General features: G+C 32.9%; 1 protein-coding gene across 2 annotated transcripts; it reads left to right on the forward strand.

Moving 5' to 3' along the window:
- The first annotated feature begins 9,289 nt into the window (after positions 1 to 9,289).
- Positions 9,290 to 11,893, forward strand: LOC131646932 (adenylyl-sulfate kinase 3-like). Of its 2 annotated transcripts, none has more exons than XM_058916858.1 (7): positions 9,290 to 9,961; positions 10,255 to 10,395; positions 10,538 to 10,687; positions 10,771 to 10,889; positions 11,038 to 11,122; positions 11,317 to 11,363; positions 11,521 to 11,893. In XM_058916858.1, exons 1-7 carry the CDS (start codon positions 9,664 to 9,666, stop codon positions 11,620 to 11,622), a joined length of 942 nt encoding a protein of 313 aa, XP_058772841.1. In that variant the 5' UTR covers positions 9,290 to 9,663; the 3' UTR covers positions 11,623 to 11,893. The 2 variants fall into 2 exon arrangements, with proteins under 2 accessions (XP_058772841.1, XP_058772842.1); XM_058916859.1 differs by having other exon boundaries at positions 9,784 to 9,961; positions 10,251 to 10,395.
- The last annotated feature ends 2,337 nt before the right edge of the window (positions 11,894 to 14,230 follow it).

The following is a 14,230-nucleotide window of genomic DNA, read 5'->3' on the forward strand; positions in this document are numbered from 1 at the left end:
TAGGTGAAAGCTATAGTTGTTGTTTTTTTTTTTTTTTGTATTAAATGGCACTTATTATTTTGTTTCAACTACTGCCAAAAATTTGAATTTGAATTTTGTATTAATTAGGTCAAAGCCATACTTGCTATCAAATTTGAATTTTTAACAATACTTTTTAAAAATTCTAAGATTCAAAACATAGAAAAATTCTTAGGTGGACACGTGCCTAAAAAATTGTCTTACACACAACTAATCACAAAATTTTAATTAATTGAAAAATAAATACTAATTTTTCTTTCTCCTTCATAATCTCAACCATCCCATGAATTCAATTAAAAACAAAATTAAAATTAAAATAAATTTAAAAAATACTCTTTCTTATTAGCTATTTTTAAAAATGTGAATTTAGGGTCGTGTCCTTGCTCCAAAACATATTTTTACATATTTAGTTATTAGAATCCAAACACCATCAACAAGACAACACGTATGAAATTATACATCCCTGCTCACCAATTTTCTTCTTCTTTACTATATATCTTCTAAAAAAACATCTCATTTACACTCACGTCAAACACCCTATGTTAGTATACTTTAGAATTTAGAATCCGATCATCTTTCAAATACACCTGCATATCCTAAAGAGTATTGTTATTCATACACCAAATTGTTACACCAATACTTACACTCAACAATATTTTACAGTAATCGCTAAAGTTGGTTAATGCAGTGTAAAAACTTGGTTAATACAGTAATGAAGTTGGTTAATGCAACATTCAAGTATTAAAAATAATTTTTAGCAGTCACCAAACTTGGTTAATGCTGTGTATAAACTTGGTTAATTGAGTAATAAAGTTGGTTAATGCAACATCCAGGTATTAAAAATATTTTTTAGCAGTCATCAAACTTGGTTAATACAGTGTAAAAACTTGGTTAATGTTGTAATGAAGTTGGTTAATGCACGTCCAGGTATTAAAAATAAGCATTCGTACATGAATAGTATCCGCACGTACATCAATAGTATTCGTCCGTACATAAACAGTGTCGTCCGTACATGAATAATGTCATCCGTACATACGGTGTAGGTGAGATTTGGTGTAAGAATAACATTTCTGTATCCTAAAATCTACATATATGTTCAAAATACACCGCTAATCCTACAATGTGAACATTATTATTCAAATATATATAAAATACACGTTCAAATCCTGCAATTTGAAATTTGTTTTTACTGGAGCAGCAATGTTAATACTTTATTTACATTCTTTCAAATATGAACGTTTTTCATGATTTTATAGTTGATGTTAAAGCAGATATTATAAATTGAATTATGTATTGTATTGATTTTTGCTTATAGTTCATGACTAAAAAAAGTTTACTTCACGATATGAGTTGATAACATGGTTTCGAAGATAAGTTAGAATTTTCTATAATTATTAGAATATCGGATCATAGTGAGAAGAACAAAAAACAATTTGTTTGTGAAAGGGAATATAAACAATAAAAGAAGGTGAAACGACAATACACAAACCCTTTGAAATATGAATGTCCATTTAAATTGAGTGATTGTTTATGAAGCTTTAGCACCGTGCATCAATCATAAGCTAATTGAATTCCTTGAAGGTCATAAATAACGTCTAGAATTGGATGGGGTGAAATATGTTTGTGACATGACACATAATATGGTCCATTCAAGAAATATTTTGATGATATCAATGAAAAGAATTGTTTGTAATGCAAATAATATCAAGCATATGTATAATGTATGTTACAAATCCAGTGTTAGGATCCTCAGAATTAGGTGAGTGACGTTTAAAGTTTTAATTGTCTGGACCATCATATAGTTGTTCAAGATGTTGGCCTTATTTATTCCTCTTCGTTGGATGGCTCAACAGTGTTTTTCTTCTATTGGTTTGTTAGTTTGTGGTTGTTGTGGTGGTGGACTTACAAGGGCCTCGTTATTTGTTGAAGGAAATACAATAGAAAGAGGTTGTTCCAATGAAGAAAAAGTTGAATCAGATTATAAAATTGTAAGATGGAGATTGAAAAGGAGATGCAAAAAGAACTCAAAATACCTCATTTACATTAAAGCCATGGCTTGAATTTGCACTCTTTGGGCTTTTGTCAGAGAGGATTTGGTTCGCTCGCTTTGTCCTCTTTTGACTTAGTTGAGGAACCTCTTCTTCTTCATTCCTTCCATTATCAATAGTGACAACAGTTTTCTTTGGTGGACTAGCCTCCGAAGCATGACCCTTTACTTTGTTTTTCTTCTTAGCCTGTAGATGTCCAGAAGTCTCAACAGAAGCGTTTTTCTTCTTAGCATTTCTGAAATATGAGGTTGCAGCTATACTGACCGTGTTGGTTTGATACTTTGGAGGTATGGGTTGAGTCGAAATCAAACTTCTGTCATTCTCAGCAGTGAACTCGATTTCTTTATCTTCCTATTGAGCTCTTGGTTCAAATTGAAGCATAGGAAATTGTTAGTATAATGAAGAATGGATATGATGAAATAAAGAAGAGTTAGAGAGTAAGTGAAACCAGTGTGTCTTCACTGTAGAGAGTGGCAGACACATTGTCCTTTATGATTTTATTTTTGCTTGGGGTGTGTTACACTTAGATTTTCAGCTAGAAGAAAGTTAACAAAGATATCAAACTGAAAAGATATTTGCTGTTAAGGAAACATTAGTGAAGTTTTAAGAACATTAATGACGAAGCATCGACAGAGTATCAATCAAGGTGTCGACGAAGGAAAACATGGTTTAAAGGAATCTCATGAACAGATTCACAAAGTGTGAAATCTTGCTTGATCTTGTGGTTCGTGTCTTAGAGTTATTAGCTCTAATGGTAAGTTTAAGAGTAAGTCTTGAAGAACTATGGCAATCACACACATGCATAAAAGTTATCAAAACCCTCTCTTGTTTCTTAAAACTTATCAAAAGCCTATCAATGTGTGAATGAAATAGAGTAAGAAGTGTTTCTAATTAATTGTGAAGGTTTTTACACTACATAATTGGTTAAAGGAAAAAGACCTCTTAATCGACTATTTTTTTTAATTAATTAAAGCATTAAGCCATTGTAGGGTTTTCTTTTTTGGATTAGGGTTATCATATTTTGAAAGCCCTTATTGATTAACAACTAGGGGTATTCAATTAAGTAATTAAAAAAATCCACCGATTATTTCCATTTGGATCCAAATTATTTCCTATATAAAGGAGGCTTCTTTACATTTCATTTACACAAAAATTATGATTAAAAAGTCTTATATTATTTTCATAATGGTAGTTCCCAAAGATTATCGTAATGCCAAAAGACCGAAAAACTCTCGTGAGAGTTTTGTTGTAATCAATGTTGTGCTTTAATTTGTTGTATCCAAGAGTCTGATTCTCTTGAGGTTAGTTTTGTAAATGACTTAAGAAGTTTGTAAGCTAAACCTGTATAAAAGCTTGGTTGTAGGTTCTTGAGTTTGGCTTATTAAAATCTTTGTTTGGTTCATGAGCTTAGTCTATCAATAGCTCTGTATGGTTCCTGAGCTTATCCTGTTAAAAGATCTACTGGGCTCTTGAGCTTGTCTTATGTAAAAGCTCTATTTGGTTCTTGAGTTGTGAAAAGATCTATTTGATTTGGCGGCCCGTGTAAAATGTCTTGTTTGGTTTAGAGATTAGCTTATGTAAAATCTCTTAATTTTTGTAAGAAGGTTCATGGACTGGAGTAGGCCAAGTAGTTAGGTCGGACATGTTTAAATCTTAAGTGCACTTTATTTATCCTTTCTCTCTTTTATTTCCACAATTTATGTTTTTTGCGATCTACATCCCTTTTCATATCAATCTTCTTTCTTTATTTTCATTGCCTTATCTTTGTTTGAATATAAAAAACAAAATAGTTATTTAAATATTAATTTTGTTTATAAATTGGTTTCAATTTTCAATCAACACAATTCACCTCCCTCTTGTGTTTGGGGTCACTTGGACAACAAGGGGTATCAGATCCTAACTCCTTCTATAAGACTAATTGATTTAGGAAATTGTGTGACGACTTTAAATACTTTTCTTTTAACAAGGGAATTTCCATGAATACACATCCTTCATTTGGCGATGAATGGTTTGATATATGGAAAGAAAGAATAAAAATATTTTTTGATTCTATTAATTGTGATTTATGGAATTTTATTTTAAATGGATATTTTTTAACACCCTAAATAATTTCCGCGTATTTTATAATAATTATCAGAGTAAAAATTAACACATAAACATTTAGGATGTCACAATTGAACAAAACTTGCTCATATAATCAGATATGTAACACTTACGATTTCAAAAATTATTAAAATAACCATAACAATAAAACATGTCTGAAACTTCAACTTTTATTGCAGTGGAAAAACATCAATAACATGACAGTTTGATAATTCAAAGCATAATCATGTTTTTAATTTACATATAACAATAACAATTCAATGAGATTTCAAATAATCTCTCACAAACATAAATAACACAAACATGTTTCATTTTCCCGGTATTACACATCAGAGCAGACGCCGACTCTATAAAATAAAAAGAAGACTCCATCTTCTACTCACATCAACGCTGAACTACTGCTGAGTACCTGCACGTTACCCATGTAGAGATAACATCCAAACAAAAGGGGTGAGATATCATGATTATATAAAGGAAATAATGAATGCATAATATCAAGTAAGTAATAAATCATTACAAGCACAATGTACATTCCAATAATACATTCCACACCATTAACACCACAAAACCACAGGAATGTTATGCAATGAGACTCAAACACTTGACTTAATGCATGTGGTACCAATATGTGAACTCTCAGGCTCACCGCTCTGATCCCCACCTAGGATTGAAGCTCACCAAATGGACCTCCGCCCAAAATCGTTACCGCATAACGCTTCAATAATCCATCACCATAGGAATTAGCTGCTTACGATTAATCCGTACAAATGGATTAAGGCTCACCAAACACGGACCTCCATGCAACACTATGAATGCATGCAACATATTATGCATACGTCACAACCACACACACAAAGACCTTTACCATTAGTTAATGTACCTCGCCACTACTGGTTACCATGCACCAACCACCTGCTAAGACATGCAACAACAACACAATGATATAGCAAGCAATAGTTATGCATTTATACACGTTCCACAAAATAACATAAACACCTTATACATCAATTACATCCCCACACATCAAATAATTTTAGTTCTGGAACATAAACTAATTTTAAGTTAAAGTACTTTACACCAACTTTCCAACACTTCAAACAATGCGTCAATAGGATACTCACAACTCAAGATATGAATTTTTAAAGATTTCCAAAAAAAATAGTTTCAGAGTAATTGGTTACTTCACTATAACCACGCCACTGTTTGTACTTTCCACTCTAGGTAACTGGTCACTTCACCATAACTTGCCCCAAATCTCATTTTTTTAATGAAGTAACCAGTTACTTCAACTCTGGCAACCAGTTACTTATGCTACATAATCACTTTTCTGCTACTTTTTTACACGAAGATCACTTTTTCTCAATACCCAGCCATATCCAACTCTCACACAATGCACATTCCAGGTTCTAGATTTCAAATCCTATTCACATACCTTGTTAGAAACATTCTAACACACCTAATTTACTAATACATTATACAATCACAAGGTTCACACAATTAATTCACATCAACATACATCATCATAATCATACAATTTCTCACTACCCAATTACACCCAATTCCCATCATCAAAATAAAACTTTACAATTGGAAAATTTAGAACATATGAGAGGAATAATTTCTAGCTTGCAATCAATCCCTACCCATGAAACATTATGCAAATATGTAGATGATTAGAACCCCACCTTACCTTAGAGTTCTTGCAAGCTATTTTGTCTCTTACCACTTGTGGCTTATTTTTCTCCTTGAGCCCTAACTTCCTCTTCTCCCTTTCTCGTGTTTCATGTTCTGACAGTTTTTCGATCCCAAGACCCATTTTCCTCTTTTATTATTTTATTATTAGTATTCTTTACTTCCACCAATTATAATAATAATACTTATCCATTTAACTAAATAATTAATCAATACTAATATATATATATATATATATAATCTAACTAATTATTAACTAATATTGCTAATTAGTTCTACTCACCACACCACTCATCTTTACACTATTACTCGCACACCCTCAACACCTACAATAATATATTCTAAGCTTACCACCCAATACCGAAGAACTCTCTAGTACACCAAAACATCAATCACACAACAAGATTGCCAAATATCACATAATTAATTTTCAAAAAATAATTTAAATTAAATCGGGGCGTTACACATTTTGTTCCCATTCATCTTGTTAATGATGAAGTAGCTAACAAACCAAATTATTTATGAACCATAAAAGAAAACAAAAAAGTGCAACTTGGTTTCAAGCTAACTACTTGATGACTAGTGCATTAAGCACTGGAGATTTCGGTTATGTTTTTAAGTGAAGTGTGACTAAAGAAGTGTGAGACACCCATATGGAAACTTATGAAGTTCCAATTGAAATAGAAGGGTAAACACATGCATCCAAGAAAACGAGACACCAAGCACTAGTGAAAGATGGTTTTCAGATATTAGAATTAATCTTAGAAATTTTGTTTCTAACAAATATCTAAGATTCAATAACTGATATCAAAATCTGATTCGGAATTTAACTTCAAAGATAGGAAAAAATATATGTATTTCAAGAAAGTTCAAACAAAAAGGAAATTACCGTGAAGCTTAGAGAATTAATTAAACTACTTAAAGATGAGGAAAAAAATCAGATATATTTGAGGAATCTTCATCAGCCGGTGAAGAAATTTTTGAGTGATCATTGCCAAAAGTATCTTATGAAAGAACTATCATTGTATATGAAAGATCTTCTAGAGAGTCATCATAAAAAAAACATATAGAGAATCAGCATATCATGATAATTTTGTGAAAGAACTGCCATTGTGTACGATACATTTGTACCATCATATGAAGAAGATGAGACAATATATGAAGAGCCAATTGGAGAAACCTCTAAAGATACAAACAAAGACTTTTGCAAAGATTTGTCAAAAGCTTCCTCCAAAATTTTATCTGAAGATTCATATGAACTTAATGTTGTGTCTCTTTTGAGGTTGATGATCATCCAACTCAGCTGTAAGATCATATACAACTACTCGATCTCCTTCAATTGCATATTCCTTGCAGTTTTAAGGTTAATTGGCAGCTTAGGTTCCAACTATGAGTAATTAGATAATTTATAGAGGTTGTGATGAACCATCGTTTCCTATGGCGTGGGGAGCCTAGGCTGGTTAACTCCTCCATTAGGCCACTACTTCAATGTATGAATTTTAAAGAGGCTTTATTGGGTAAAGGAGAACATGTGATCCGTGTCCCGCTAGATCATATTCAAGTTATGGGGTTGCAATCTTCAAGATTTAGGCCTTGATGAGTTTTGGAAAATTATAACTTTAATGAATAATTTGATATTCCAGAGAGACCATGTTAAACATATTCCTTTTGCTCTGTCAATGATAAAAAAAAAGCTTAAACTCCCCATGAAATTGTGGGAAGTTAGACCATGATGTGGTTATCTACATGGTATGGAGGTGGTTATTTTACAACCTTTATAAATACATTACCTGCAAACAATTAAAGGAGGTATGAGATTCCACAAATAAGATCTTAGACCTTAGTCAACGACATACGATTGAATTAGGTCATTCGAAGTTCTAGCAACAACATTTGCACCCACTGCAAAACCACGGAAAAAATTATTCCTCAACCTCACACCATTTTAACAAAAACACAATACTTATAGAACAAAACAACCACCGCAATTGCATATTTTACCATATCCAAAATATTCATAAAGTGTGATATCCACCATAACACCAAACATATAAACATTATATCTATTCGACTTTTCCCCTACTAAGGTAACACATTGCCACTATTTAAATACACCCCATGCAATTATTTGATTGTTGGCTAGTACTAAATCGCAAGAAAGATGATTAATCATATATCTCTCCCATGAAGAGATTGAGTACGAATCTTGTACACGTAGGACTCTCCTGAAAAGGAGGCAATTCACACAAATTCATCCCATCAAAAAATTGAGTATGGTGAAACTCTCTTAATAAGGGATCAAGTTGAATCGTTTACACACCAGACCCTTGAGAAAAGCACAAGAACTCAAACTCAACATTCCTAAAAAAAGTTAGCTAAACATTTAAATATTTTTACAACTCAAATTCTTGTCTGAGGTGAGTTGATAAATGTTAAAAAAATAAACTAAATTGTGTTTCTAAAATCAAGTCGAGTTCATATTAGGACATACTTTCATATTCTAAATGTGATAATCATGCTTATATCAAGTTGCCCTTACTCATGTTTGAGGGTTATAGACCGTCATAACTTTAATGAACATAATTGGATATTGTTTTGGGTTGTTCAAAGGCTAAGATAGCTATGGTCTAATTCATTTTAAATTCACTTTATTTGATCCAAGGTATACATCTCAGTTCACATGAAAAGTAAAGCATATTATCTAATTTCCACTTCTCATTACCCTCATCTTGAATCTTAAATTAACTTAGACATTGAAGTGTTAATTTTACAAGTCAATCCCGCACCATTGTATCGGAGATTAACATCAATGATTCAGGATCCTCAGTTCACCAACTTCGTAAAATTCTGATTCCAAAACTAAATAGACATGTTAAACATGTCTTTTACTTGGTAAATGACAAAGAAACCTCCGGCCCACCATGAAGAGCTTAGTTGGAAGTTAGCCATAGTGTGGCTCCTACATCATAGAAAGATAGTTACTTTACGATCTCCACAAATTCCACTAAAAAGATTCTCTAACATACCGCCGAATTAGATAACTTGGACAAACTTATATTAGAACGTCAAATTACCAAGTAAAATTATGATAGTCTACAGTATCATAAACAAGATGTCGATGACAAATTTACTGTGGAAGCTCCATTATTGATTTAAGATAATCAAAGCATGCATGCCTCATAGTTACCAAAAGTCACATCAATTCACAATTCATAATTGCTTAAACGGTAAAAAAAACCATGTGGCATATCCTTAGTTAACCATTCTCGGCCGAATCTCCCTCATCAAACCGCAACAATTTCTTGAGTTTAACTTTAATCACAAAAATTACAGCTGTCTTTAGCTGGTACTACTGCCAAGAAATAATAGTTTGTTGCAAGTGACCATACATGTAGCATAATAACAATAGAATGAAAGCTAAAGTGCTAAACAGGTAGACATTTCATCTCAGATAATCGTGATTACTGATGTGGCGGCACACTCAAATTGGAAATCCCACACGCACTATCATTATCATTTTTCCACCAAAACGTGATTACATACTATACGCATCTTCCTTTAGTCCTAATCCTTCAATAAATGATAACGAGCCGTGTCTCTTTCGCTTCTTTCTTTGCTTCTCTTTATTGAGAAAATTATTAATCACCGTGGATTATCTTAAATATAAGTTGTGGCACGAAACACTAGCTATAAGCTGTAACTGAAAAGTGTATAAAAACCGTTACAGACCCCGAGCCACTGGCGCGTCGTACCAAACAGCTTTCTCTCATTCTCTCTTTCAATTTCAATCTTGATTTTGGATATGTGTGTTGTACAAACCCTCTGTTCACCGTGCGGTGGTGGATTGTTCCAGAACATTGAATGCGGGACTTCGGCGGAGAAGTTACGATTTGTTAAGTTTCACTATGGAATCAATGCCGTTGGATTAGGTCGTTGTCGTAAAAGCCTGTTGAAACCGATCACGGCGAAGGATGGCCGTGAATCGTCTCTTGCCGGTGACGGTAACGGTAACGGTGCTCCTAAGTACAAGGGGATTTCTGTGAATACACAGAACTGCGTCAAGAATGAACCAGATTCATCTTTCACTAATCACTCTGCTGGTATTACATTGTTTATTTATACTTATATCATTAATTGTATTATTATTATTATTAGTTGCTCTCAATTTTCGTGATTTTAGCTATGTCATGCATTCTACGGAACACTGAATCAAATTTATGCGATGAATTGTGTTATGGATATTCCTAATTTTTAAAATAAACTTGTTTAAGATTCTCTGCTTGAGAGCCGTAGGATTCAATTCAAATGCGATTTTGAATCTGGATCTAAGCAATATGATTATATTATTTAAAGAGTGATAATTCAAATTTTAACCCAGCTACCATCTAGCTAGGTAAAAATGTCTGTGACTTGTCGACAAATGGGAATTCGACGAACATTTTGTGGCATGAATGTCCAATTCAGAAGCTTGATAGACAGAAAATACTTCAACAAAAAGGCTGTGTCATTTGGATAACTGGTCTCAGTGGTTCAGGTTTGTGAAATTTTGTTTTCTTTTCGATAGCAGTTGTTTCTTTGTGTTTGCTATAGTATCAACTGCATTTGCGATTCAATTCGTGATTTGATTTGATTTGATTTGTATTTCTTTTGTTTGATGTTTTTGACATTGGCTTAAGGAAAAAGTACGATAGCATGCGCTTTGAGTCGAAGCTTGCACTCGAGAGGAAAGTTAACTTATATCCTTGATGGTGACAATGTTCGCCATGGTCTAAACCGTGATCTTAGTTTTAGAGCAGAAGATCGCTCTGAGAACATTAGAAGGATTGGTGAGTTACTGCACATTTCCCTTAATCTTGCACCTCTTTTGCTATATAATTTGAGTAGTCTAACATCATGAATGATGTTTTAGGTGAAGTAGCAAAACTCTTGGCAGATGCGGGAGTTATTTGCATCACGAGTTTAATATCACCATACCAAAAGGATCGGGATGCTTGCAGGGCCCTACTACCCAAAGGAGATTTTATTGAGGTACATTCTTATTGAGATGAACCAAATTATGCAGGTGGTTTGAAATCTTCTAAATGCTGACAATGGTGAACACTACGATAAATGAACAAGATATGATGTTCTTCATTGGATATACCGTCTTACATCTCTCAGTTCATATATGTTGTAGGTTTTCTTAGACGTGCCACTAGCCGTGTGTGAAGCAAGGGACCCAAAGGGGCTATACAAACTTGCTCGAGCTGGAATGATCAAAGGTATTTGATTTTTTATTTGCAATGCTGCATTATTTGTGTGGCTTTTTCTAGGTATTATGTTAAACAAATCATGTTTATGCTCGGTTGTAATTTATCTATTTTAGCTTCAGCCTCTTTAAAATGATGCTTATTTATCTTTTTAGTGCAGATTGATTTGTGCATCAGTATTGATTTATCTATTTGGATATTTGCAGGTTTCACAGGGATAGATGATCCATATGAACCCCCATGTGGTTGTGAGGTATGTATTTGTTACGTTTTAGAAATATTTTTGTTGTTAAGAGAGGAATTGGATGAGCTAATGTATTCCATAAAAACGAGAGTAATCCAACTCTTCTTTTCCTTCGATCAAACCTCTGCTGAAATTTTATTAAATTGATTACACTTATACATTGCAGATAGTACTGCAGCAGATAAAAGGAAGTGACTGCATGTCTCCAAATAATGCAGCCGAAAAAGTAATATCCTACTTGGAGAAAAATGGGTACCTGCGGGCCTGACTGCCTGAATGGCTTATTTCTTGTTTTTATAGGTATGCTGGGCACATATAAAACTGTTTCTCCAAGTAGCAAAGAAATCATTGTTCATTAAGCATCTAGTTCTATCCAAGGCACATACATCCATATTGTATTTATGTCTTCATTATATAGAAGACATCAGTAAGTGGGGTGGATGTGGATCAGTGAGGAAGGAGTTGGTCTTGATTGGTAATAGATGTAAGAAAAATAAAACAAGAATTATGTGTATATTATCCTTATATCTTTTGGCAAACCAATGTCTGTTGTGGTCGTGGAATGTGCAGTGCCAGTGCAGGTGAAAGTTTGTTATCTGCAACTAAAAGACAATTAATTAATTAGCAAGATTTAAGTTAATTTAAATTTATAAAACACTAAAATTTTTGATTTCACTTAACATATATCAAATCAATAGAATTATAAATTTTGATTACAACTTCTGCATATAAATGATGTAGTTGTTAAATGTGATGCTAATAATGAATGTTCACATTTCAGAATTATAAAAATTCATTTAAAAAAGAAAAAGAAAAAAAAAGTGTGATAGATTGTCTTTAATTTGATTTGCCGTCATGGTCACGTTGTCTTCTACGCAATCTCAATTCGCATACATGTACTTTAACAAGTACCAACATTAATTCAATTCTCTGGTATTATCATAAACTTCACAATTTTGTTGTAAAAGTAAAACTTTAATAAATTGCTTACAAATATAATAATACATCTCAAGCCTTTGAAATGATAGATTGAAAATATATTAAAGAATATTTGTTGTAATGAGAAAAATATATTTGCCTAGCAAATGTTTTGAAACACTTTTTATAGACAATATTTGTAAAAAAAAATCCATATTAATATTTTAAGTCCATTGGAAAAATATGATTTCAGATGTGGAATTTTTTTTTGAATAACCAATTTTTTAAAAAAAATTTCAGAAATAACCAACTTTTCAAAATATTTCCCCAAATGTCCATTTTTTGCTAAAAAAATACACGTTGTCGCCAGGGGGGGTGGCGACAACACTGGGCTTTAAGAGCAGTCGCCAGTGGGCCTGGCGCCCATGTGTAATTTTTAGGAGTTGTCGCCACCCCCCCGGCGACAACACCCCCCCTTTATTTTTTTTTTCTTTTTTTTTTTTGTAATTTTTTTTTCTTTAACATAATGTATTCTAAATTTTTTTATGTTATATTTTGCAAATATTATTTCAACATGGATTTTTTAAATAATTATTTTTTTCAATATTAATGTAATTTTCAATATTAATGTAATTTTTTTCATTATTTCCTCTTAATTTTTTTCATTATTTCCTCTTAATTTTTTTTTCAATATTAATGTAATTTTCAATATTTTTCAATCTTATTTTCATTATTTCCACTTAATTTTTTTCATTATTTCCTCTTAATTTTATTCATTGTTTCCTCTTAATTATTGTTTTCAATATTAATGTAATTTTTTTCATTATTTCCTCTTAATTTTTTTTCAATATTAATGTAATTTTTTTCATTATTTCCTCTTAATTTTTTTCATGGTATTATATTTTAGGTAATTTTTTACTTTCAATATTAATGTTTTCGGTACTATTTTCTCTTAAATCTTTGTAAATTTTATTGGTTCCAAATATTTTCTCCATGGTAATATTTGGTAATTTCTTTCAATATGTACCATGAACTTTTTTTTATTTAGTAATTTTTTTTGTGTTGTAACCCATAAAATTTATAAAAAAAAAAGTTCATTTCATTGAAAAAGTAAATTACAAACATCATCGAAACTAATAACTATGTTGTGGAACTAGATCCACGATTGGGACATTTGGTCCTATTATGTCCTACCTCACGACATATACTACACTTCCTCTACATTTTTTCAGTTACGTCCATCTCGGTTCTAATACGCCTGCTGTTTGGTCGTCCGCTTTTATTCCGACGCATTAAATCGTTATGCCAAACTGTTTCCCCCTCGTACACAGGCCAATATGCTTCCATTGCTACCACCGGGAAGTAATTGTCGTATACGTTGAGCAACGTTGAAACCTTGTAAATTTCTGATACCAAAGATAATGCATCAAAGTGAGTATGTGAACATGCTGCAAGGACATGGGAGCAAGGCATGCGATATGCTTGAAATTGGCCACAGTCGCACCAACGATCTGGGATATTGACGCGATACTGTTGTCGTGGAAGTCCCTGGTTGTGGTCAATTGTTTCCTTTACACTGAAGGTGTGGCCATGACGGTCGAACTCGGTCACCCGATGAGTGTTACCCTTGGCAGATTCCTGTTGTATATATTTCATGCAGACATCGCTATATACCTGTTGTGTTTGTAACACTGAATTCCACCTCTTACCTCGTGTGGCGAACAAAGTTGCCATCCGAAAATACGTAGCACTAACAATGGCAGTTACAGGTAGGTTTCGTATGCCTTTGAAAACCCCGTTCATTGATTCCACAAGATTTGTAGTCATGTGGCCCCACCTAGCCCCATCGTCGTATGACCTAGTCCATCTTGCTCTATCAATGCTGTCAATCCACCTCCCTGCATCTGGATTTGTCAACGCTATTTCTCGGCGGTAGTATTGAAATCCAGGTTGATTTA

This window comes from Vicia villosa, linkage group LG2 (assembly GCF_029867415.1).
Source record: "Vicia villosa cultivar HV-30 ecotype Madison, WI linkage group LG2, Vvil1.0, whole genome shotgun sequence".
In the NCBI taxonomy this organism is placed as follows: Eukaryota; Viridiplantae; Streptophyta; class Magnoliopsida; order Fabales; family Fabaceae; genus Vicia; species Vicia villosa.

Coding starts and splice junctions, on each gene's coding strand:
- LOC131646932 (XM_058916858.1), top strand. CDS start 9,664: ATGTGTGTTGTACAAACCCTCTGTTCACCGTGCGGTGGTGGATTGTTC. Junction 10,890..11,037: donor CCAAAGGAGATTTTATTGAG/GTACATTCTTAT, acceptor TATATGTTGTAG/GTTTTCTTAGACGTGCCACT. Junction 11,123..11,316: donor TCGAGCTGGAATGATCAAAG/GTATTTGATTTT, acceptor GGATATTTGCAG/GTTTCACAGGGATAGATGAT.